The following is a 27,752-nucleotide window of genomic DNA, read 5'->3' on the forward strand; positions in this document are numbered from 1 at the left end:
CTAGTGAATGGAGGATGCTGAGACTTGTAGTTCTGCAGCTGCTGTCTGCTCTCCTGCATACACTAGTTCTGCAGCTGTCTGCTCTCCTGCATACAATGAACATTTTGAAGAAGGAAATGACATCAGACCTTTTTTTTTTCATCAACAATCTTTAATGGCATTGTGCACTGATTAAAAACGCAGTGAGCAAAAACGCAGCAAAAAACGCACCAAATCGCGGCAAAAACGCATGCGTTTTTGCCGCGTTTTTTTTAGCCGCGGGTGCGTTTTTTAGACAAAAACGCACATAAAAACTCAGCGTGAAAAAAACGCCTAGTGCGCACATACCCTAAGGCAGGAGACCCCCATTGCTGACACAAAGAATCTAGACTGCAGCTTGCCAAAATGTACATGAGTAAGGGGTACTTCTCACATAGCGAGATCGCTGCTGAGTCACAGGTTTTGTGACGTACCAGTGACCTAATCAGCGATCTCGCTGTGTGTGACAGTGAGCAGCGATCTGGCCCCTGCTGTGAAATCGCTGATCGTTACACACAGTGCTGGTTCATTTTTTGCTCCTTACTCTCCCACTGTGAAGCAGACATCGCTGTGTGTGACAGCGAGAGAGCAACGATCTGAATGTGCAGGGAGCCGGCGTCTGGAAGCAGCGGACGCTGGTAACCAAGATAAACATCGGGTAACTAAGCGAAGCGCTTTGCTTGGTTACCCGATATTTACCTTGGTTACTAGCGTATGACGCTCTCAGGCTGCCAGAGCTGGCTCCCTGCACGCGTAGCCAGAGTACACATCGGGTAAATAAGCAAAGCGGTTTGCTTATTAACCCGATGTGTACCCTGGCTACGAGTGCAGGGAGCCAGCACTAAGCGGGGTGCGCTGGTAACCAAGGTAAATATCGGGTAAACAAGCAAAGCATTTTGCTTATTTACCCGATATTTACCTTAGTTACCAAGCGCAGCATCGCTTCCACGCGTCGCTGCTGGCTGGGGGCTGGTTACTGGTGAGATCTGCCCGATTGACAGCTCACCAGCGACCATGTAGCGACGCACCAGCGATCCTGACCAGGTCATATCGTGGTCGGAATCGCTGGTGCGTCGTTTAGTGACACGGTACCCTAAGCCAAAATCATTCTTGGAAAGTGTTTTATGGATAGATGAGACCAAGGGAGAGCTTTTTGGTAAAGCACATCATTGTACTGTTGACCGAAAACGGAATGAACCCTACAAAACAAAGAACACAGCATCTACCATCAAATATAATGAAGGTTTAAGGCGTTTTTACCCACTTTTTTTGCATTTTTGCTGCAGAAATTTCTTGAGAAAATGCAGACATTCCCCAGCAAAACCTATGGAAAAAAAAATATCTGTGCGCACACTGCGTTTTTTTCTCAAGAACATTCTTTCTGCAGAATTTCTTGAGAAAGAGAATGAGCATGTCACTTCTTTTCTGCAGGTACCTGCGTTTTTTGTCATAGATAATAGTAAAAAACTCAGGGACCAACCTGCGGGAAAAACGTATCAAAAACGCAGTAAAGACGCAAATGTCTTGAGAAAAATCCTTTTTCTAGTGCGCCCAGTACCTAAAGGTGTTTTAGTTTTTTTTTGGGTTTTTTTTGCTGCTTTTGGCACTGGGTGCCTTGACTCTGTGCAAAGCATCATGAAATCTAAAGATAAAAGGATTTTGGGTCACATTCTAGTGCCCAGTCTAAAGGCCATGTCTCACTAAGCGACATCACTGCCGAGTCACGTTTTTTTGTGACACAACAGCGATCTTGTTAGCGATGTCGCTGTGTGTGACATCCAGTAACGACCTGGCCCCTGCTGGGAGGTCGCCGGTCGTTGCTGAATGTCCTGGACCATTTTTTGGTCGTTGCTCTCCCGCTGTGAAGCACACATCGCTGTGTTTGACAGCGAGAGAGCAACGATCTGAATGTGCGGAGAGCAGGGAGCCGGCTTCTGCGGACGCTGGTAATCAAGGTACACATCGGGTAACCAAGCAAAGTGCTTTGCTTGGTTACCCAATATTTACCTTGGTTACCAGCATCCGCAGCTTCTAGAAGCCGGCTCCCTGCTCCCGTAGCAAAGGTACACATCGGGTAACTATAAGCAAAGCACTTTGCTTAGTAACCCGATGTGTACTATGGTTACCAAGCACAGCGTCGTTACACGGGTCGCTGGTGGCTGATCTTGGATTGCTGTGGAGATCTGCCTGATTGACAGCTCACCAGCGACCATGTAGTGACGCTCCAGTGATCCCTGCCAGGTCAGATCGCTGGAGCGTCGCTAAGTGTGACGGTACCTTAAGAAAGCTGGGATCTTGCATCCTAGGTCATAGATCTTCCAGAAGGACAATGACCCAAAACATACTCCAACAAGCACTGAGTAATGGATAGAAACAAAGCTCTGGAGAGTTCTTAAGTGGCAGCAATGAGACAGGATCTAAATCCTATTGAACAGCTGTGGAGAGATCTTAAAATTGCTGTTAGGAGAAGGGAGCCTTTAAATATGAGAGACCTGGAGCAGTTTACAAAAGAAGAGGGGTCCAAAATTCCAGTAGAGAAGTGTAAGAAGCTTGTTGAGGTTGTTGATGGTTGTAGGAAGCAATTGATTGCAGTTAATAATTCCAAAGGGTGTGCAACCAAATATTAAGTTGAGGGTGCCAACAATTTTGTCCAGACCATATTTGGGGTTGTGTGTGAAATGGTGTCCAATTTGCCTTTTCTTGGTGTTGTTCCAGTACACACAAAGAAAATAAACATGCGTATAGCAAAAGGTGTATAACTGCAATAGTTTCTGGGTGAAATACTTCACTTCCAGGAACAATTTCAAGGGTGCCAACACTTCCAACCATGATTGTATTTTTTTTTCCACTCAGAATGTGAATGTGTTGATCAAAATAAATCCCATGTAGTACAAAACAGTAGCATGCAACTCTAGTTCCCAGTCACTAGTAACTTTGGTGTTTGTAGTCAGAAATATATAAACACTGAGCGCTTCAGATGGGTGGGTTTTTTTTTGGTTTTTTTTTTAAAACAATATGATAATTGAGAAACCTCAGTGGTTGATAACTGTCAATGGCTAACTGAAAGGATGGTAACAAATGGCAAGGTTTCAACTTTCGAGCCTTCAACCACTGAGAACTCTCAATTTGTAATATTTTCCTATCTATTGGCTAACAGTACAAAGATATATTTTTCTTTAAAACAAGAATTGATCACAACAGTGGAAAGCATAGAGTCCTCCAAAAATCTGAGTGATAGGTGTGTTTTTTTTTATTTTTATTTCTAATAATAATGATCTTTTTTTTTTAAGTCAAAGATACTCAAAAAATTAACCATCTCAGTACCTGACAACGCTTCCTCTTGTTGATTATTACGCTGCATAGAGAAACTGGTCATGGCTGCCAATTTTCCACCAAGGACAGACTCGTGGGAAACTACTTTCTTGTTAGCAACTGCTGTAAAAGAAAACGTGAACATTATTGCAAAGCTTTTTAAACCCATGTATACAAAGGAAATAATTAAAAAATAAATCCACTTTTAAGCAAAGTAGTATATGAAAACATTTTTTTTTATAGCTTAACCCCTTAAAAACCATTCTTGTACTTATGCATCATGACAATAAAAGTTAAAATCCCATTAAGGGATTAAGTTAAAAAGGTAAAAAAAAAATGTAAGAAAAAAATGTACAGTGGGTACGGAAAGTATTCAGACCCCTTTACATTTTTCACTCTGCTTCATTGCAGCCATTTAATACATTCAAAAAAGTTCATTTTTTTTCTAATTAATGTACACTCATGAAAAACAAAAAACAAAACTGGAGACATTTTTGCACATTTTTTAAACAAGAAAAACTGAAATATCCCATGGTCATAAGTATTCAGACCCTTTGCTCAGACACTCATATTTAAGTCACATGCTGTTCATTTCCTTGTGAGCCTCCTTGAGATGGTTCTACTCCTTCATTGGAGTCCAGCTGTGTTTAATTAAACTGATAGGACTTGATTTGGAAAGGCGCACACCTGTCTATATAAGACCTCACAGCTCACAGTGCATGTCAGACCAAATGAGAATCATGAGGTCAAAAGGAACTGCCCAAGGAGCTCAGAAACAGAATTGTGGCAAGGCACAGATCTGGCCAAGGTTGCAAAAGAATTTCTGCAGTACTCAAGGTTCGAAAGAGCACAGTTGCCTCCATAATCCTTAAATGGAAGACATTTAGGAGCACGAGAACTCTTCCTAGACCTGGCTGTCCAGATAAACTGAGCATTCGTGGGAGAAGAGCTTTGGTGAGAAAGGTAAAGAAGAACCTCAAGATCACAGGGCGGCAAGGTGGCTCAGTGGTTAGCACTGCAGCCTTGCAGCGCTGGGGTCCTGGGTTCAAATCCCACCAAGGACACCATCTGCAAGGAGTTTGTATGTTCTCCCAGTGTTTGCGTGGGTTTCCTCCGGGTACTCCGGTTTTCTCCCACACTCCAAAGACATACAGATAGGGACTCTAGATTGTGAGCCCCAATGGGGACAGTGTTGCCAATGTATGTAAAGCGCTGTGGAATTAATAGCGCTATATAAATGAATACAATTATTATTATTATTATCATCATCATCACTGTGGCTGAGCTCCAGAGATGCAGTAGGGAGATGGTAGAAAGTTCCACAAAGTTAAGTATCACTGCAGCCCTCCACCAGTCAGGCCTTTATGGCAGAGTAGCCCGACGGAAGCCTCTCCTCAGTGCAAGACATATCAAAGCCCAGATAGAGTTTGGAAAAAAACACATGAAGGACTCCGAGACTATGAGAAATAAGATTCTCTGGTCTGATGAGACGAACATAGAACTTTTTGGTGATAATTATAAGCGGTATTTGTGGAGAAAACCAGGTACTGCTCATAACCTGCCCAATACAATCCCAACAGTGAAACATGGTGGTGGCAGCATCATGCCAAGGGGTATTTTTCAGCTGCAGGGACAGCACGACTGGTTGCAATTGAAGGAAAGATGAATGCGGCCAAGTACAGAGATATCCTGGAAGAAAACCTCTTCCAGAGTGCTCTTGACCTCAGACTTGGCCAAAGGTTCACCTTCCAACAAGACAATGACCCTAAGCACACATCTAAAATAACAAAGGAGTGGCTTCAGAACAACTCTGACCATTCTTGACTGGCCCAGCTAGAGCCTGAGACCTAAACCCAATTGAGCATCTCTGGAGAGACCTGAAAATGGCTGTCCACCAACGTTCACCGTCCAACCTGACGGAACTGGAGAGGATCTGCTAGGAAGAATGGCAGAGGATCCCCAAATCCAGGTGTGAAAAACTTGTTGCATCATTGCAAAGAAGACTCATGGCTGTACAAGCTCAAAAGGTGCTTCTATTCAATACTGAGCAAGTGGTGCAGAGAGTACATTATTGAGACAAAAAATAACTTTTTTGAATTTACCAAATGGCTGCAATGAAACAAAGTGAAAAATTTAAAAGGGGTCTGAATATTTTCCGTACCCACTGTATATCATATTTATATATTATACAAAACATACAGTATGTACGTTTAGAAAAGAAAAAAAAAAAAAAAAAAAGTGTACACCCATTTGGTATCGCCATGTCCAAGTCAATCTATAAAACTCACACTATTTTAAGTGAGCCTGTCAGGTGCAATATGCACCCAGAACCACAAGCAGTTCTGGGTGCATATTGCTAATCCCCGATTAACCGTCCCTGTATAGTAAAGTATTTCTAAAGACATTTTATCTTATGCTAATGAGCACGGGCACTAGTCCCAAGGTCGTTTCTCCCTTAAGGCCACATCTCACTAAGCGACATCGCTGCTGAGTCACGGTTTTTGTGACGCAAGAGCGATCTCGTTAGCGATCTCGTTATGTGTGACACCTACCAGCGATCAGGCCCCTGCTGTGAGATCTCTAGTCGTTGCAGAATGGTCCTGGACCATTTTCTTCAAAGGCGATATCCTGCTGGGCAGGACACATTGCTGTGTTTGACACTGTGTGACAGGGTCACAGTGACTGCTGAGATCTTATACAGGTCTCTACTGCGACCTGTATCATTCCTGCATCGCTGGTAAGATCTGACTGTGTGACATCTCACCAGCGACCTCCCAGTGATCCTTGTCAGTATCGTTGTCAGGATCGCTGGTAAATCGTTGTATGTGACTGGGCCTTTAGCTAGTCGGCCCACATAGCATGCTAGCACGCCCCTGTGGGCGTACTAACATGCTATTAATATGCAGTGACGCCGCACATACCTTACTGTTCATGGCGGCCGGCGGAGAATGGATGCGCACTGGGCATGATCCGGAGTCCTCAGCATTTCCAGTCATGTGCACTGTATCTCCCTGAAGCCTGGAAGCTTACACCCAGCATCAGTTTAGTGTGCATGGTCAGAAGAGTCGGGTACTCCGGATCAAGCACACTGTGCATCCATCCTCCGCCATGAGCAGTTCGGTATAGTGCGCTGCGTATTCATTAGCATGTTAGTACGCCCGCAGGGGCATGCTAGGATGCTCTGTGGGTCGACTAGCTAAGTGAGAAACACCCTTGGGATTAGTCTCTGCACTCATTAGCATAAGATAAAAGGTCTTTAAAAATACTTTTTCTAATGATCCCTTTATCTATGCTAGTGTGTACGGGGACGGTTAGGCAGGGATTAGCAATAGCCTCAGGCCCCTGATGAAGCCAGTCATGGCGAAACATGTCGGGGGGGCTATTAGCTGTTAGGTAGTTTTAACAGGCAGTGTAGGTGACAGCCAGCCATATGACTGTTAGGAATTATCCAGAGCAGTGTCGGTCCGCGGCCGCACTCATCTAATACGGAAAAGGCCTCCCACCTGCCAATTTTAATCCTTGTCCATTTATATAATTTAATAAAGTTTATTTGATTAGGTCTTTAGTTAGGGTACCTCTTGTTGCCCTTTGGGCAAATAGTGTTTGTATAATTACTCCTACGCTGACCGGGTGTGACAATCAGAGGTTAGTGTTTGGGATTAGCAATATGCACCCAGAATTGCTCATGGTTCTGGGTGCATATTACACCTTAAAGGCTCACTTTAATCCAGGGGTGGGGAACCTCCAAGCCCGCAGGCCGTATGCGGCCCGTGACTACTTTTTATGCGGCACCTGGGCACATTCCTGGGGATCGCAGTGCTCTGGCGGCAGCCGCGCTTTTCCCGACTGCTGGCCCTTTAAATTCCACTGCCTGATGCCCTGTGGGTAGATGCTAGAATGTATGGGCTCCATCCAGATCCTGACTTCAGCCCATAAATTGTAAACAGACTCACTACTAAACACTAGAATGAACAGGCTCCTTCCAGGACCTGACTGCAGCCCATACATTCTAGGCCATACATTCTAGGCTTAACCCCGGCCTGTGCTAGCATGCTCTGGTGGCGGGGTAAGTAGTATGCTGCGCTAAAGTCACAGAAGAGCTGAAGCAGATTTACCGGTCCTCCTGGACCTGTGCTGTGTGTGACTCCTCCCCCCACCCCAGTACCGTGAGTACTCAACCCATCGCAGCCCCCCCGCTCAGTGCTGTGTATACCCCCTTGTGCTGTGTGCGCCCCCCTCGTGCTGTGTATACCCCTACTACTGTGTACCCCCCAGTGCTGTGTACCTAGTACTGTGTAACCCCCAGTGCTGTGAATCCCCCTAGTATAGTGTGTACACCCTAATGCTGTGTGTACCCCTAGTTCTGTGTACCCCCCAGTGCTGTGTACCCCCCCAGTGCTGTGTACCCCCCCAGTGTTGTCCGTGCCCCTCCCCCGGGTGATGTCTATACTCCCCCAGTGCTGTCTGCACCACCTAATGCTGACCATGCTGCCATCAGTGCTGTCCATGCCACGGTCAGTGCTGTCAGTGCCCCCTTATGCTGTCCATGCTCTCCAGTACTGTGTGCGTCCCCTCAGTACTGTGTACCCCCCAGTGTTCTGTACTCGCCACTGCTCTGTACCCTCCCACTGCTGTCTATGCCCCCCAGTGCAATCCATACCCTCCTGGTGAGGTTTATGCTCCCCCAGTCCTGTCTGTGCCTCCCTAGTGATGCCACCTAGTGCTGTCCGTGTTGCCTTCTAGTGCTGTCCGTGCTGCCTCCTAGTGCTGGCCGTGCCTCTGCCAGTGTTATCCTTGTCCCCAGTCATGTCTGTGCCACCGCCAGGATGTCTATGCCCCCCTAGTGATGTATATGACCCAGCATCTCCTGTGATTTATATGCCCCCAGCCCCTCCTGTGATTTATATGGCCCCAGCCCCTCCTGTGATTTATATGGCCCCAGCCCCTCCTGTGATTTATATGGCCCCAGCCCCTCCTGTGATTTATATGGCCCCAGCCCCTCCTGTGATGTACATGCCCCAGCCCCTCCTGTGATGTACATGCCCCAGCCCCTCCTGTGATGTACATGCCCCAGCCCCTCCTGTGATGTACATGCCCCAGCCCCTCCTGTGATGTACATGCCCCAGCCCCTCCTGTGATGTACATGCCCCAGCCCCTCCTGTGATGTACATGCCCCAGCCCCTCCTGTGATGTACATGCCCCAGCCCCTCCTGTGATATGTACTCCCAGTGTCTACTGTAATTTATGTGCCCCGGCGTCTCCTGTGATGGGTTTGCCCCCAGCATCTGCAGTGATGTATATGCCCCAGCATCTCCAGTGATGTGTATGTCTCAGCCTCTCCTGTGATGTGTATGTCCCAGCGTCTCCTGTGATGTGTATGTCCCAGCGTCTCCTGTGATGTGTATGTCCCAGCGTCTCCTGTGATGTGTATGTCCCAGCGTCTCCTGTGATGTGTATGTCCCAGCGTCTCCTGTGATGTGTATGTCCCAGCGTCTCCTGTGATGTGTATGTCCCAGCGTCTCCTGTGATGTGTATGTCCCAGCGTCTCCTGTGATGTGTATGTCCCAGCGTCTCCTGTGATGTGTATGTCCCAGCGTCTCCTGTGATGTGTATGTCCCAGCGTCTCCTGTGATGTGTATGTCCCAGCGTCTCCTGTGATGTGTATGTCCCAGCGTCTCCTGTGATGTGTATGTCCCAGCGTCTCCTGTGATGTGTATGTCCCAGCGTCTCCTGTGATGTGTATGTCCCAGCGTCTCCTGTGATGTGTATGTCCCAGCGTCTCCTGTGATGTGTATGTCCCAGCGTCTCCTGTGATGTGTATGTCCCAGCGTCTCCTGTGATGTGTATGTCCCCAGCCTCTCCAGACCGAGACCAACCTGGAAAAGCAGCTGTGAGAAACAAGATGATCAATATCACCTAAAATCACAGCCGCACCAAAAGGAAGCAGCTCCAGACAACGTATTATGGGGGAGTTAATCGTTTGACCAAATATAGCCGGGTAGTTTTCATGTTGATAATTTTGTGCGGCCCCCGATGGTTGTTAGAAAATTCCAAGCAGTGATTCTAGAACCTTCCCGGTGAAAGACCTGGCTAGTTTCCTGCCAGCGTTGAGAAACATGTGATGGTGTCTCCGCGGCTTTCTTGTTTTGCATATTTCCCAGGGGGCATTGTTCTAGAATCACTGCGTTGAGAAACACGTGATGGTGTCTCCGTGGTGCTGGATGTTGATCTCCCTAAGGTCAACCATCCTTACCTATGTAGTCTTTTACTAGGCATTGCACCCACTAGCCCGTTTCCTACTCCACACTGATGAGGGGCAAATACCCCGAAACAGCTGTGTTTATGGATACCATGTTTTGGCATAGGCAGTTTCCTTGACTGGAGACTGCCCTTCCCGTGGTTATTCCTTCCCGGTGAAAAGCCTGGCTAGTTTCCTGCCAACGTTGAGAAACATGTGATGGTGTCTCCGCGGCTTTCTTGTTTTGCATATTTCCCAGGGGGCATTGTTCTAGAAACACTGCGTTGAGAAACACGTGAAACTCTGCGGTGCTGGATGTTGATCTCCCTAAGGTCAACAGTCAACTAGCGTATAGGTATAAAGCTCAATTTGATTAGGTATGAAATGTGCACAGGGAGTGAATGGCAGCACGGGAAAGCAGTGCTTGCAATATCCGGTTACTGATTATTTTTTCCGGGGAGTAAATGAATAGCGTGAGCACAGTAAGTTGTGACTTGCACAAAGGACGTGGAATGCAGCACTGGAACCCAGTGACTGTAACATGTCCTGGGGCCTCTCCGGATGTTGACATTTCTAAAGCTTGGACTGCTTGATGAATGAAGCGGTCACATGCGAGCGGAGGCCAAAAGGTGTGAGGGCTACGAGTCCTGCCCCTTTCCATCGCGGTATCATAGTTTCAAGTGTTTGAACTGCATCCCGGGACTGGGAACGCAGCCTATTTTAAAGTATAATCTTCTGGGTGACGTGGATATATGCCATATCACCAAGTAGATTTGTCATACCCTGCCTGAGGAAGAGACCTGAGATGTCTCGAAAGCTTGCTTTATAACATCCCATTTTATTTTAGTTAGCCATTAAAAGGTATCACAACTACAAAATTTTAATTTTCTCTCACTGAGAGCAATCAACCAAGTAGATCATCATGCCACTGAGCCCATGAGCGCTACACCCACCCCTGATAAACCCAATGCAGGGAGAAACGCGTTGAGCGTGTTTTGTATAACACATCTGTGAATGTGACTTGGCTCTCTAAGTGGTTACACATATACACATATTGGGGGTGTATCAAGAAGCTTACCAACACTATACCTGTGTATGGATGCCTATTATGTTGTATATCTAATCCATGCCATTTTGGCTTGACTCTACACAGCCTGTTTATATCTAGTCACTAAGAACAAAGCCATGTTCAAGTGTATATGAGAAGCTATAACTGCAATATTTAATGCACTCATATATAGGAAATTTTTGAAACAGTTGCTTTTTGTTTGAACATTAGGTTAACTTTAATTTATAATGGTTAACTTTAATTTATATGTATCATTTGATATCTTGGGCAATAATCGGACAAATACTGTTTTTGAATGCTGGAATCATACCAACAAACGCAACGTAATGGTATAAACAATCTACATTGGCTTGTATGTAGCGATTTTGCACATTTCTTCTGGTTGCGGTTTGCACATTTCGATTGCAATTATGCACATTGTTCTGTGTATGCGGGTAAGGGATCTCTTACCCTAGTATTTATCCCGCAATACAGATATAAAAGGGACTATTAACGCCCATAGGGATAGCTGGCATGGAGCGGATGCACCAATCTGAACTCTAGGGTGTTAAGCTCCTCTGTCAAAAAGGACAGGATAGGGACAGAATACGGATTAATAGGATAACCACATTTTTCCTCCCTACCCAGCATGCGTTTTTGATATATACATATATGAAAGAAACCCCACTTTTTGACTAGTATGTCATTTTTAATGTAATAAAAGGTATTTTCAAAATAATGTGGTATATTTCAGTAAAACATGATCTTTATTAATATACTATTCTAACTGAACTTTGGTGAAAGCACACATAAAAATACAAAATACGCAGACATGCACACATACAGTACACAAACAAGCACACACTACGTAGACATGCACACACACAGTACACAAACAAGCACACACTACGTAGACATGCACACACACAGTACACAAACAAGCACACACACTACGTAGACATGCACACATACAGTACACAAACAAGCACACACTACGTAGACATGCACACACAGTACACAAACAAGCACACACTACGTAGACATGCACACACACAGTACACAAACAAGCACACACTACGTAGACATGCACACACAGTACACAAACAAGCACACACTACGTAGACATGCACACACACAGTACACAAACAAGCACACACTACATAGACATGCACACACAGTACACAAACAAGCACACACAGTATGCAAACATGCACACATACAGTACACAAGCACACACAGTACGCAGACATGCACACATACAGTGCGCAGACATGCACACACACAGTACACAAACAAGCACACACACACACAGTACGTAGACATGCACACACACACAGTACATAGATATGCACACACACACAGTACGCAAACAAGCACACAGTACGCAGACATGCACACACACAGTACACAAACAAGCACACACTACATAGACATGCACACACAGTACACAAACAAGCACACACAGTATGCAAACATGCACACATACAGTACACAAGCACACACAGTACGCAGACATGCACACATACAGTGCGCAGACATGCACACACACAGTACACAAACAAGCACACACACACAGTACGTAGACATGCACACACACACAGTACATAGATATGCACACACACACACACAGTACGCAAACAAGCACACAGTACGCAGACATGCACACACACAGTGCGCAGGCATGCACACATACAGTGCGCAGGCATGCACACATACAGTGCGCAGGCATGCACACATACAGTGCGCAGGCATGCACACATACAGTGCGCAGGCATGCACACATACAGTGCGCAGGCATGCACACATACAGTGCGCAGGCATGCACACATACAGTGCGCAGGCATGCACACATACAGTGCGCAGGCATGCACACATACAGTGCGCAGGCATGCACACATACAGTGCGCAGACATGCACACATACAGTGCGCAGACATGCACACATACAGTGCGCAGACATGCACACACACAGTACACAAACAAGCATGCACACACAGTACGTAGACATGCACACACACACAGTACATAGATATGCACACACACACACAGTACATAGACATGCACACATACAGTATGCAACCAAGCACACAGTACACAAACAAGCACACATACAGTGCGCAGACATGCACACATACAGTGCGCAGACATGCACACACACAGTGCGCAGACATGCACACACACAGTGCGCAGACATGCACACACACAGTACACAAACAAGCATGCACACACAGTACGTAGACATGCACACACACACAGTACATAGACATGCACACACACACACAGTACATAGACATGCACACATACAGTGCGCAGACATGCACACATACAGTGCACAGACATGCACACACACAGTACACAAACAAGCATGCACACACAGTACGTAGACATGCACACACACACAGTACATAGACATGCACACACACACAGTACATAGATATGCACACACACACACACACACAGTACATAGACATGCACACATACAGTATGCAAACAAGCACACAGTACACAAACAAGCACACATACAGTGCGCAGACATGCACACATACAGTGCGCAGACATGCACACACACAGTACACAAACAAGCATGCACACACAGTACGTAGACATGCACACACACACAGTACATAGACATGCACACACACACAGTACATAGATATGCACACACACACACACACAGTACATAGACATGCACACATACAGTATGCAAACAAGCACACAGTACACAAACAAGCACACATACAGTGCGCAGACATGCACACATACAGTGCGCAGACATGCACACACACAGTACACAAACAAGCATGCACACACAGTACGTAGACATGCACACACACACAGTACATAGACATGCACACACACACAGTACATAGATATGCACACACACACACAGTACATAGACATGCACACATACAGTATGCAAACAAGCACACAGTACACAAACAAGCACACACAGTACGCAGACATGCACTCATACAGTGCGCAGGCATGCACACATACAGTGCGCAGGCATGCACACATACAGTGCGCAGGCATGCACACATACAGTGCGCAGACAAGCATGCACACATACAGTGCGCAGACAAGCATGCACACACAGTACGTAGACATGCACGCACACACATTACATAGACATGCACGCACACACATTACATAGACATGCACACACACACAGTGCGCAGACATGCACACACACAGTGCGCAAACAAGCACACACACAGTGCGCAGACATGCACACACACAGTGCGCAGACATGCACACACACAGTGCGCAGACATGCACACACACAGTGCGCAGACATGCACACACACAGTGCGCAGACATGCACACACACAGTGCGCAGACATGCACACACACAGTGCGCAGACATGCACACACACAGTGCGCAGACATGCACACATACAGTGCGCAGACATGCACACATACAGTGCGCAGACATGCACACATACAGTGCGCAGACATGCACACATACAGTGCGCAGACATGCACACATACAGTGCGCAGACATGCACACATACAGTGCGCAGACATGCACACATACAGTGCGCAGACATGCACACATACAGTGCGCAGACATGCACACATACAGTGCGCAGACATGCACACATACAGTGCGCAGACATGCACACATACAGTGCGCAGACATGCACACATACAGTGCGCAGACATGCACACATACAGTGCGCAGACATGCACACATACAGTGCGCAGACATGCACACATACAGTGCGCAGACATGCACACATACAGTGCGCAGACATGCACACATACAGTGCGCAGACATGCACACATACAGTGCGCAGACATGCACACATACAGTGCGCAGACATGCACACATACAGTGCGCAGACATGCACACATACAGTGCGCAGACATGCACACATACAGTGCGCAGACATGCACACATACAGTGCGCAGACATGCACACATACAGTGCGCAGACATGCACACATACAGTGCGCAGACATGCACACATACAGTGCGCAGACATGCACACATACAGTGCGCAGACATGCACACATACAGTGCGCAGACATGCACACATACAGTGCGCAGACATGCACACACACAGTGCGCAGACATGCACACATACAGTGCGCAGACATGCACACATACAGTATGCAAACAAGCACACAGTACACAATGCAGGGCACTGCGGCCGATGCCGCTGCCCCTGACTGCTGAGCCCCTCGCTACGTCCCCCATGGTCACCTCTCCCTCCTTCCCATTGTGCAATGCCCCCCACTGACCCCCCTTCCCTGCTGGGACCTCCTCCAGGGCATATAAGCAGCCTCCGGAGTCCCTCCTTCCTCTTACCACAATCTGCCCTCAGGGTGAGCATCGCCGATGGACCCCCTGGAAGCAGCGGTAAGAGAAAGGAGCGGACGGGAGGGAGCCGAATGGCTTGCCTCCCTTGTGGGCACCAGCTCCCTCCTGCCGGTTCCCAGCAGCGGTGGGCGCAGGTCTTCCAGACCCTCCCGTCCACCGCAGCATTTAAGCCCCACCACAGATCCCAGGCGCAGGGCGGCCCGGTCCAGAAGGTCCGGTCCGCTTTCACCTCCTGCTCCCGGCCCTAGCCCCTGATCAACCCCACCCACATCACGCCGGTCGCCATGGCCACCTCGCGCACCTCCCCCGCCGGGATGACGCGGCCCCGTGTGACTCCCTGTGGCATACGGAGGTCGCGTCACATCCGTTATCCATGTTCGCCGCGTCACTTCCTGTGACGCGGCGATCACATGATACTCGTCACTTCCGGTTTCGGGTCCCGGACCGGAAATGACGTCAGGATCCGGAAAAGGAAGAGAATGCGGCGTTCGGCGCACATATCAGCTGTTTTTAACAGCTGACATGTGTGACTACAAGTTACGGGTGGAATCGCTTCCACCTGCAACTTGTAACCCCTTACATCTCGCTGCCAAAGTCTGGCAGCGAGATGTATATGCGCGGGCATTCTATCACTTACCACCGCCCCCACCGAAAGTCACGTGCGTGATCACATGACTTTCGGTGGTTGCCATGGTAGCACAGGGTCATGTGATGACGCCTGTAGCTAACTTGAGTCACTTGCTCTCAGTGCCGGCATACTTCCGGCATTGAGGGTAAAGCAGTGTATCTGCAGATCTCAGCTGTGTAGCTGAGATCTGCAGATAGTGCAGAGCGATCGAATTGTTGATCCATACAGCCCCCTAAAGGGACAAGTTTAAAAAAAAAAAATAAATAAATAAAATAAAAATAAATAAATAAATTAAAAAAAATAAATAAATAAATATGTATACATATATACACATATTTGGTATCGCCACGTTCAGAAAAGCATGATCTATCAAAATATAAAATCAATTAATCAAAGAATAATAATGCTAATAATTTTATTCACTTGGGTAGCGCTGTCCACGGCGCTTTGTATGCATTGGCGACGCTGTCCCCATTGGAACTCACAATCTAGAGTCCCTAATCTGATTGTTAAATTTCGTAGCAGCAAACAAAAAAAAAAAAAAAAAAAAAAACACCCAAAATTACGCTTTTGGTCACCGCATGTTTTGCGTAACATCCAATAACAGGCGATCAAAACTTCAAAAGTAGCATCTGCGCAAAATGGTACCATTAAAAAATGTAAACTAGAGACGCAAAATAAGCAGTCATTGCGCCATAGATCCCAAAATGAGAACGCTACGGGTGTCGGAAAATGGCGCAAAACGTACGCCACTTTTATTGGGCGATCTTGTTAACACCATCAGGAGTAGTTCTGGTTAACCCCGCGTTTGTACAACATCAGGATGTAACGCAGCAGCGCCCGACTTACACAGGGACGTGTTCTACTGCTGTGTATCACAGCTGGGAACTCACCTAACACCAGATACAGTAAAAAAAAAAAAAAATAAATAAATAAATAAATAAAAAATTCGCGCAAACGAATACGTCGACATCTGTTCCCTAATATCAGTGGACCAAAACACAGTCAACAAAGTAAAGAGAGTCAATTCGCAAAATACTGCAATACCATTTTCAACTCCTATAAAACCCATTGGGGTTCTGCGTGGTGGAAGTACGACGAAGAATTTAGAAGATGCTTGGCATTCCAACCGTTGGGAAGTTAAGGCCACCGATTCGTGGCTTATGATGGCGCAAAAGTCCCACCAGTCCTTTCCAGGCCCACCAAACTTTTCCTCTCACCACGCTACACCTGGAGCTGCAAATGTCCGCAGACCAGGTCGCTGTTGGCTTTTCAATGAAGGCCATCGCAGGTTTCAAGGACTCCGCAAATACAAGCATGAATGCTCATCGTGCGGAGGCAATCACACCTCCTCCAAATGCGATAAGCAATCAGACAGGCGTCACACTAAAAATGCACCACCAAGTCCCAAAGACTCCAGTGAACGTGCACGTGGTGGAGCCATTGCTAGAACGTTACCCCAATAAGGCTGCGGCCAACGCTATTAGGGACGGTTTCTTTATCCCCCTTTATGTTCTCCTCAGAACTAACCTTCGCCCCCAACCTCAAATCGGCCCGGGACCTCCCACAGGTCCTGGCGAACAAACTACTGAAGGAAGTGGCGTTAGGCCGACTAGCAGGCCCATTTATAGATTTACCATTCTTAAACCCTCGCGTTTCACCCCTAGGGATAGTGCCTAAGAAAGAAAAGGGTGAATTTCGCCTCATACACTACTTGTCCTTCCCGGCTGGGCGGTCAGTCAATGACGGCATCCCCACAGAGGACTCAGCAGTTTCCTACGCATTTTTGACAAAGCGGTCGCACTGGTGCGAAAAGCAGGGTAAGGAGCACTAATGGCAAAATCGGACATAGCATCTGCCTTTCGCCCGCTACTAGTGCACCCCGATTGTCCCACCTGCTAGGGTGCTATTTCAACAAAAAATTCTGTTACCACATGTGAATTACCATGGGTTGCTCCATATCCTGCTCACACTTCGAGCTCTTCAGCTCTTTCCTGGAATGGGTGGTTAAGGACGTAGCAAAGAATAAATTGGTCACCCATTATTTGGATGATTTCTTGTTCGTTTTCCCACACCAACTCTAAAGCATGCTCAACCGCGTTAAAATCTGTGCAGGTCATAGCGGACAAGTTTTGGTTTTCCGCTGTTGGCCAAACAAACAGTTGGCCATGTGACCTGCCTTTTCATTTGAGAATCGAAATAGACTCAATTATCATGATGTTTCGGCTACCACTCGAAAAGGTTGAAAAAACCACATCGCTCATTGACGGGTTCTGCGCGGTTTGAAAGGTAACCCTGGCGCAAATGCAATCTCTATTAGGCTTGCTCGCCTTCGCCTTTAGAGTCATGCCCATGGGAAGGGGCTTTTCCCTGAGGCTCTGCCTGGCCACTAGGAGCATAACTGCCTCCCATCAAAGGATTTGCATCACCAGCGCTCTACGTGAGGACCTACGTGTATGGAGGTCCCTCATTGCTACTTACAATGGGCGTTCATGTTTCCAGGAACAGGAAGTTTCCAGCGCTGATATATCTATTTTCGGATGCTGCCGGGTCCACCGGATTCGGAGTTTACCTTGGTCCCAATTGGTACGCTAATCGCTGGCCCAACACATGGCACCTGTCTGGACGGACAAAAAAAAAAAAAAACAAAAAAAAAAAAAAAAAAACTTTACTCGAGCTGTTCCCTATAATAGTAGCTACAAGTCTTTGGGCAGAAAAGTTGGCGAACAATCGGACCCGCTTCAGGACTGACTACATAAGTGTCGTCCACGCCGTTAACCACCTCGCATCTTCCTCACCACCGGTGATCAGCTTGCTACGATACTTAGTTCTTAAGTGCCTTGAACATAATATCTGGGTCAAGGCCAGCCACATACCGGGGATTGATAACACTATCGCTGATGCCTTATTGCATTTGATTTTCAGAAGTTTCGGGCATTGCACCCAGAATCTGACAACAATGGCCAAAAGTGTCCACAGTCCCCCTGGACGGTCCCCGTGGACAGTTGATTCCGCTGGTTAAGGCATCCCATCAACGTGGCATTTGTATGGTAAGGCTTGGGACGAATGATTTCAATATAGTTCAACCGCTGCCTAGCCAGGTGTCCGCGGTTTTTCTTAGCAATTCCGTTGCTCGAGACATAACGCATCTACATACCAGTGGCTTGCCGGGCACAGTAGCGTAGTAGCGGGTTGCAGGAATAGCCTCTCACTTTCAGGTTCGTGGATAGACCGATGTCACCAAGGCCTTTCTGTTCAAACAGGCCGTTAAAGGCTGGAAGCGCTGGTGCACGGAGAACAGGAAGGCCATTTCATTCGCCATCCTTTCCGGCATAATAAACCAGCTAGGCGACGTTTGCACCAATGACAGCGAGGTCCTCTTGTTCTCGGCCGCCTTCTCGCTAGCATTCTTCGGAGCCTTGACGGTCAGCGAATTAGTTAGCAGGTCCCTAGGTCGCACCGGTGGTCTGTTACACGACAATGTTATAGTTTGCAATGGTGGAGTACGGGTTCGCATAAGGCGCTCCAAAACAGATCAGCTCGGTAGAGGAGTTTGGTTCCCTATTTTCCCGTTTTCAGGTATCCTATGTCCCATCCTTACCTTGCAGCGACACTTAGAGTCTTGGGTTCCCAACAAATTCTTCTTGGAGCACGCAGAGTGATCCCGCTCATGGCGACACAACTTTCGGCATTGCTCAAAATGTCTATTTCCTACCTGGACCTACAACCAGGAGATTATGGCATGCACTCCTTCCGCATCGACACGACAACCGAGGCAGCAAGGGCCAGCTTCATACCTATCCGTGCAGTCCTGTAGTTCCCTGCCACCAGTTGTCCACTGTTTGCCACGTTTATATATTACACAAAAAAAAAAAAAAAAATGTTAAATAAATATATGTATATCATCTCGGTTATCTAAGCACCTTCAAACCTAAAGAAACATTAATACAATGATGTTTACTGACACAATGATGGAAAATGTTTTGCATACAAGAGAGGTAACCGTTTTTCTTTTAGATCTGTCGAGACCTAGCATCTGGATCCTAGGTCACTCACACATATTCTGGGCAGCACGGCGGACTGAGTCGAGACCGGGTGGAAGCGTGCTGTAAGTTTGTGACCTCAAGTTTCACTGGAGAAGAGTTCGGGGCCTGGCCTGGGCCCAGGTCCTGCCCGTGGTAGTGAGCATATCCAGAGTAGCCACTGGCCTAGTAGTGCTGGTCATTCACGGGTGGAAATGACCTGGTAAATGTGAGGATCCAGGATCTGCTTGCAGTCATGCAAGTGGTCCTAGATAAGTTCAGCAGCTTCTTTCCTAGATAAGTTCAGCAGCTTCTTTAGCAACGTAGTGGGGGTATGGTCCAGTATATTACCGAGATTGAGTTGTACAGGGGCAAGGAACATAGCGGCTGTGGAAAGGTCAAGGCAACACGTTAATATGCAGATCGCCAAATTTATAGCGTCAGGAAGAGGGATAGTGCCTGGACACGAGATGCTGGAATCAGAGGTCAGCCGTTTGGTGCTAGAGGATGGTTTTAGCCTTAATGATATAGGCCTAGACAATTTCCTGTCGGACAGTAAGGACGGGGTTGAGCGGGCCATAAGGGCCCTGTGTGGGGGTCGCAGCTCAGGCTTGGGCCTTCGCCACTCCGTGGCCGGTGGAAGAGGGATTTGGTGAGAGCCAACCTGCCACGGACGGCCGTAGGCATCGGGCCTCCTCCCTCAGGTTTAAGGCGGATTTGTGCCTGTGGTTAAAGCTGTGGCCAAAATATCAAGCAACCCCCTTTTATATCAACATTGAATGGTGTTACGTGGATACCTTCAATAAAGTACAAAAGAAAGATATTCCATGTGTGGTCTCCTTCATTGCGCGGTGGGGAGGGGGAACCGGTTGGTGGGTCTCGGCAGTCTGCAGGGCACTGCGGCCGATGCCGCTGCCCCTGACTGCTGAGCCCCTCGCTACGTCCCCCATGGTCACCTCTCCCTCCTTCCCATTGTGCAATGCCCCCCGCTGACCCCCCTTCCCTGCTGGGACCTCCTCCAGGGCATATAAGCAGCCTCCGGAGTCCCTCCTTCCTCTTGCCACAATCTGCCCTCAGGGTGAGCATCGCCCGCCCTCCCTCCCTTAAGAAGGTTCTGTTACAAGTTCGGAAGTCAAAGCCGGTGGAAGAGGGATTTGGAGAGCCTACCTGCCACGGACGGCCGTAGGCATCGGGCCTCCTCCCTCAGGTTTAAGGCGGTTTTGTGCCTATGGAAAAAGGTTATGGTTCAATTTCAAAGTCACAGCCGGTGGAAGAGGGATTTGGTGAGAGCCAACCTGCTACGGACGGCCGTAGGCATCGGGCCTCCTCCCTCAGGTTTAAGGCGGATTTGTGCCTGTGGTTAAAGCTGTGGCCAAAATATCAAGCAACCCCCTTTTATATCAACATTGAATGGTGTTACGTGGATACCTTCAATAAAGTACAAAAGAAAGATATTCCATGTGTGGTCTCCTTCATTGCGCGGTGGGGAGGGGGAACCGGTTGGTGGGTCTCGGCAGTCACAAGCACACACACACACAGTACGCAGACATGCACACATACAGTATGCAAACAAGCACACAGTACGCAGACATGCACACACACAGTACGCAGACATGCACACACACAGTGCGCAGACATGCACACATACAGTGCGCAGACATGCACACATACAGTGCGCAGACATGCACACATACAGTGCGCAGACATGCACACATACAGTGCGCAGACATGCACACATACAGTGCGCAGACATGCACACATACAGTGCGCAGACATGCACACATACAGTGCGCAGACATGCACACATACAGTGCGCAGACATGCACACATACAGTGCGCAGACATGCACACATACAGTGCGCAAACAAGCATACACACAGTACGTAGACATGCACACACACACACACACAGTATGCAGACATGCACACATACAGTATGCAAACAAGCACACAGTACACAAACAAGCACACACAGTACGCAGACATGCACACATACAGTGCGCAGACATGCACACACACACAAACAAGCACACACACTACGTAGACATGCACACACACAGTACGCAGATATGCACACACACAGTACGCAGACATGCACACACACAGTACGCAGACATGCACACACACAGTACGCAGACATGCACACACAGTACGCAGACCTGCGCACACAGTACGCAGACCTGCGCACACAGTACGCAGACCTGCGCACACAGTACGCAGACCTGCGCACACAGCACGCAGACCTGCGCACACAGCACGCAGACCTGCGCACACAGCACGCAGACCTGCGCACACAGCACGCAGACCTGCGCACACAGCACGCAGACCTGCGCACACAGCACGCAGACCTGCGCACACAGCACGCAGACCTGCGCACACACTACGCAGACCTGCGCACACACTACGCAGACCTGCGCACACACTACGCAGACCTGCGCACACACTACGCAGACCTGCGCACACACTACGCAGACCTGCGCACACACTACGCAGACCTGCGCGCACACACTACGCAGACCTGCGCGCACACACTACGCAGACCTGCGCGCACACACTACGCAGACCTGCGCGCACACACTACGCAGACCTGCGCGCACACACTACGCAGACCTGCACACATACAATATGCAGATATGCACCCATAAAATATACAGACGTGTACACATTGTATATGGACAAGCACATACAAAGATATGTCCAAAAAAGATCAGTGGCACTCACCATTGAAGCAAAAAACTGTTTATTTACACCTTCATTAACCCCTTAGTGATGGAGCCAATTTTGACCTTCATGCGCCATCATGACGCGTCATACACTGTGGCTTCAAAAGAAGGAGGGCAAAGATGGCCGAAAGAGGAGGCACCGGAGGACTGAGATGCCCATCTGACCAGTCTGCAGCGCATTGACCATTTGGTAAGTATTATAAAGTGTTTTTTTACATTGTACACAGTGGCCTGGGCTCTTATATACAGCATGTTAGAATGCAGTATACGAGCCTACTGGTGGTGGCTGCAGCCTATAGTCACCAAATCTGGTGATAGGTTCCCTTTAAAATTTAATAACAGGCGATCAAAACATCACATCTAAGCAGAAATAGTATAATTATAAACATCAGCTCATGGCGCAAAAAATAAGCCATCACTGATCCCCAGATCTGAAAAAATGAGAACGCTACGGGTCTCAGAAGACGGCGAGAAAAGCGCAATTCTTGCTGTGGACACACGTCTGAATTTGTATCCACCACTTTATGAGAAATGTAACCCTATACATGTTTGGTGTAAGAACTCGTGTCCGTTACCAGGGAGTGACCGCTGTAGGCGTACATTATATGTATAACAAGCCCTATCATGGACATGGCACTTTTCTTGCACTTTCACTGCACTTTTTCTCTGTTTTTCAGTACAATGGGGCAGAATGGAAGGAGTCAATCAAAAGTACAACTCATCCCACGAAACCAATCCCTCATATGGCCATAATGACTGCACAATAAAAACGTTATGGCTCTTGGGAGAGGGATGAAAACGGAAAATCGCCGGGGGGTGAAGGGGTTAATACGTAGCCGCAGGAAGCCGCCTCGCTCACCTCCCCGCTCGTGCCGTGCAGCTCCTCTCCGGCGGCCTGTGGTGCGGTCACTGTGCGGGGCCGTGTGTTATGTCAGCGCTGAGCTGCACTGGGGCAGGCCTGGCCGCGAGCACTGTACAGTCTGCTGGGTATGGGAGACACGGCCGGGCATGTGCTCGGGGAAACCCCCAACAGTACGGCCACGTCTGCTGGAGTGATAGCCGCACCGAGCGCTAAAGCTACCTGGGGGGCGTTATCTGCAACCATTGCGCCCGGCTCTGGCCGCCCCTCCGGCCATATCCCCTCTAGGAATACGCGTGTAGATTGCGTTATTGGGGTGGGGTGACACTCTCTTTGACTTTCAGGGCCGTTCTGGCTTTATTGCAGTTTGTCTTGTGTTAATGCGATCTTGTTTTGGAGCAGAAGCAATTCGGGGATGCAAGAATGTCCTAAGCACCGGCTGTGCTCTGCAGAGGCATTAGCAGCATGCATGTGCGGTCCTAAGCGCCGGCTGTGCTCTGCAGAGGCATTAGCAGCATGCATGTGTGGTCCTAAGCGCCGGCTGTGCTCTGCAGAGGCATTAGCAGCATGCATGTGCGGTCCTAAGCGCCGGCTGTGCTCTGCAGAGGCATTAGCAGCATGCATGTGCGGTCCTAAGCGCCGGCTGTGCTCTGCAGAGGCATTAGCAGCATGCATGTGCGGTCCTAAGCGCCGGCTGTGCTCTGCAGAGGCATTAGCAGCATGCATGTGCGGTCCTAAGCGCCGGCTGTGCTCTGCATAGGCATTAGCAGCATGCATGTGCGGTCCTAAGCACCGGCTGTGCTCTGCAGAGGCATTCGCAGCATGCATGTGTGGTCCTAAGCACCGGCTGTGCTCTGCAGAGGCATTAGCAGCATGCATGTGTGGTCCTAAGCGCCGGCTGTGCTCTGCAGAGGCATTTGCAGCATGCATGTGCGGTCCTAAGCGCCGGCTGTGCTCTGCAGAGGCATTAGCAGCATGCATGTGCGGTCCTAAGCGCCGGCTGTGCTCTGCAGAGGCATTAGCAGCATGCATGTGTGGTCCTAAGCACCGGCTGTGCTCTGCAGAGGCATTAGCAGCATGCATGTGTGGTCCTAAGCACCGGCTGTGCTCTGCAGAGGCATTAGCAGCATGCATGTGTGGTCCTAAGCACCGGCTGTGCTCTGCAGAGGCATTAGCAGCATGCATGTGTGGTCCTAAGCGCCGGCTGTGCTCTGCAGAGGCATTAGCAGCATGCATGTGCGGTCCTAAGCGCCGGCTGTGCTCTGCAGAGGCATTAGCGGCATGCATGTGCGGTCCTAAGCGCCGGCTGTGCTCTGCAGAGGCATTGGCGGCATGCATGTGCGGTCCTAAGCGCCGGCTGTGCTCTGCAGAGGCATTAGCGGCATGCATGTGCGGTCCTAAGCGCCGGCTGTGCTCTGCATAGGCATTATCAGCATGCATGTGTGGTCCTAAGCACCGTCTGTGCTCTGCAGAGGCATTAGCAGCATGCATGTGTGGTCCTAAGCACCGGCTGTGCTCTGCAGAAGCATTAGCAGCATGCATGTGTGGTCCTAAGCGCCGGCTGTGCTCTGTAGAGGCATTAGCAGCATGCATGTGTGGTCCTAAGCGCCGGCTGTGCTCTGCAGAGGCATTAGCAGCATGCATGTGTGGTCCTAAGGGCCAGCTGTGCTCTGCAGAGGTACATCGCATGTGCTGAGCTCAGCAGTGTGCCTATGCGGTCCTAAGCGCCGGATCAGCCGTGCAGAGGCACGTCTTATATGCTGTGCTCAGCAGCATGCCCGTGCTATCCTAAGTGCCAGCTCAGCCCTGCCGGGACAAATCTCGTGCCGTGCTTAGCAACGTGCCCGTGTGGTCCAAAGCGCTGGCTCAGCCCTGCCGGGGCACGTTTCGTATGCGCTGTTCATTAGCGTGCCCATGCAGTCCTAAGCGCCGGCTCAGCTCTGCAGAGGCACATCTCATGTTCTGTGCTCATCAGCGTGCCCATGCAGTCCTAAGCGCCAGCTGAGCCCTGCCAGGGCGCATTTTGTGCTGTGCTCAGCAGCGTGCCCGTGTGATTCTAAGCGCCAGCTCAGCTCTTCAGGGGTGCATTTCATGTGCTGTGCTGAGCAGCATGCCTGTGAGGTCCAAAGCACCTCCTCAGCTCTGCCAATGGGTGTCTCACATGCCGTACTGTGCAGTATGCCCGTCCGGTCCCAAGTGCCGGCTCAGCGCTGCCAGAGTGCTTCTTGTGCTGTGCTCAGCAGTGTGCCAGTCTGGTCCGAAGCTCCGGATCAGTTCTGCAGGGAGCGTCTCATGTGCTGTGCTCAGCAGCGTGCCTGTGCGGTCCTAAGCGCCTGGTCAGGTTGATTAGAGTTTTTATATATTGGGGTTTTTTTTTTAAATTTTCTCAAACGTTTTTTGTTAATTTTCTTAGTGGACTTAACTGCAACTGTTTGTGCTATACAGCGGGTGAAATAAGTATTGAAAACATCACCAATTTTTTTTTATCGTTCCTATGGGAGACCCAGACCATGGATGGGGTGTATAGCTTCTGCCTCCGGAGGACACACAAAGTACTACACTCAAAAGTGTAGCTCCTCCCTCTGAGCTTATACACCCCCTGGAGAACCAGATCTAGCCAGTTTATCGCTTTGTGTCAGGAGGCATACATCCACACATGCATTCTCATCTGATTTCTTTGATTTTTGAAACGAGTTTGAAGAAAAGCGGGTCCAGTCTGGACTCCCGGCATGTCCCTTCTCACCCCACTGTGTCGGCGGTGCTGTTAAGGTTGATTCCAAGGCTGGAGCCTTACATGCTGTGCTCCTTCACCATCCCTCCTGGGCTCTGGCTTGAAGTGGGAGCCAGCACGGTTCTCCATGCTTGGCAGGAGACCGGTCTCCATCCGCATCCCTTCAGGACCCTGCTGGACGGAGCACTCATCCCCAGGGACTTGGAACCCGGCGTCTCAGCAAGCCAAGTACCTGAGACGTTTATATATTGGGGGTCCCTGCACTTTATTGTTGGGGGAGAGTGTGCTGAGTGTATTTTGTGACATTTCCGGCGAGTTCTCTGGCTGTCGCCGGAGAACCGCGCCGATGGTGCCTGCACGCCGGCCGCACCACTCAAATTTAGGCCCCGGCTTCCCCGGAGGCCTAGTTTCGTTTTCACTGTCCTCGCATGTCATTCATGCAGAGGGACAGCGCGGCTCCGCCCTGCGGCCGTTCTGCATAGGGGAGAGACACTCCTCATTGAGTACATGTCTCCTCCCCTATAAGTCTCTATGGCCCTCCAGATTCCGCTCTCAGAGTAAGTCCCGCCCCCTCTCCGCTTCGGCGGCCATTTTCTCAGCGTTTTCCCTGCGATCAGCACTGGTCTGCAGCTCCCCTGCTGAGGTGCTTGGGGGTCCGGGCTTCGGGATCTGGAGGGCACACAAACCGCTCCAGCGGTCTGGTAAGCCACAACCTCTGGTTGTGGACCTCTGTATATATTCTCTGGGGGTCATTCTGGCAGAGCCCTCACTCCAGCAGCATGTCACACACTAGGAGCAAGGCTCCAAAGCGGTTTTCGGTATGCACTGCATGTAAGCTCCTTCTGTCGGAACCGAGCACCTATCCACATTGTGATGCCTGCTCTAACCTGACGATGCCTCAGCCTGGAATCACACCCCCAGGGGTCTCTCAGGCTGCTCCGGCCCCTGTGGCTGACCCCCCGGCATGGGTAGAATCCTTAACCAGGTCTATCTCCCAGTCTTTTGCTGACTCCATGGGACATTTGTCCAGGACTTTGCTGAGCATGCATCAGCCCCCTTCACAGGGTGCCTCTGCTGCTAGGTCTCTCTCAGGACCGGAGCTCACAGAGGATTCATCCTCTGGTCCCAGGCCCCGTCCTTCTAAAAGGAGATGCAGGGCTCCCTCTCCTTCCTCGTCCCGCGGCTCGGTCTCAGAAGCTGACTCGAATGACGAGGAGGATGCCTTTACTGGGGGCTCGGAGACTACCTCCATGTGCCCCATTGGTCTATCCGAAAGTGACTCAGATGTTAGTGATTTGATTGCATCCATTAATTCTGTTCTGGATCTCAATCCACCAGTATCAGGAGGAACAACCCTCTCTGGCAGAAAAGCACCAGTTTACCTCGCCTAAGAGGACAAAGAGTGTGTTCTTTAACCACTCCAATTTTCAGGCCGCTGTGACCAAGCCCAGGGCCTGCCCTGACAAACGCTTCCCAAAGCGTGGTTCTGTTGACCGTTTTCCCTTTCCACCTGAGGTGGTCAAGGAGTGGGCTCATTCACCAAAGGTAGACCCCCCGGTGTCTAGAATCTCAGCCCGGACCGATGTATCAGTGGCTGATGGCACCTCGCTTAAGGATTCCACTGACCGCCAGGTTGACCTTCTGGCCAAATCTGTATATGAGGCGGCAGGGGCCTCGTTCTCCCCGACTTTTGCAGCAGTGTGGGCTCTCAAAGCCATCTCTGCTTCTCTGGAGGAGATGCATTCCCTCACTAAGGAATCTATGCCCGAGATGGTTACCTTAACTGCTCAGGCTTCAGCTTTCTCATCCTATGCCATGTCTGCCATGCTGGAGGCTTCTCACCGCACTG

At 49.3% G+C, this 27,752-nt stretch overlaps 1 protein-coding gene across 2 annotated transcripts in view; it reads right to left on the bottom strand.

Moving 5' to 3' along the window:
• The window catches only part of REXO1 (RNA exonuclease 1 homolog), a 203,595-nt gene that overhangs the window by 100,021 nt on the left and 75,822 nt on the right, over positions 1 to 27,752 (bottom strand). Inside the window, exon 8 of one of the 2 annotated variants that reach the window (XM_075352558.1) lies at positions 3,343 to 3,450. In XM_075352558.1, the coding sequence (XP_075208673.1) occupies positions 3,343 to 3,450 (108 nt within the window). Of the gene's footprint in view, positions 1 to 3,342; positions 3,454 to 27,752 lie in introns of both variants that reach the window. The other variant, XM_075352557.1, reaches the window with a different exon arrangement.

The sequence above is a fragment of the Anomaloglossus baeobatrachus genome, chromosome 1 (genome assembly GCF_048569485.1).
Source record: "Anomaloglossus baeobatrachus isolate aAnoBae1 chromosome 1, aAnoBae1.hap1, whole genome shotgun sequence".
Taxonomy (NCBI): Eukaryota; Metazoa; Chordata; class Amphibia; order Anura; family Aromobatidae; genus Anomaloglossus; species Anomaloglossus baeobatrachus.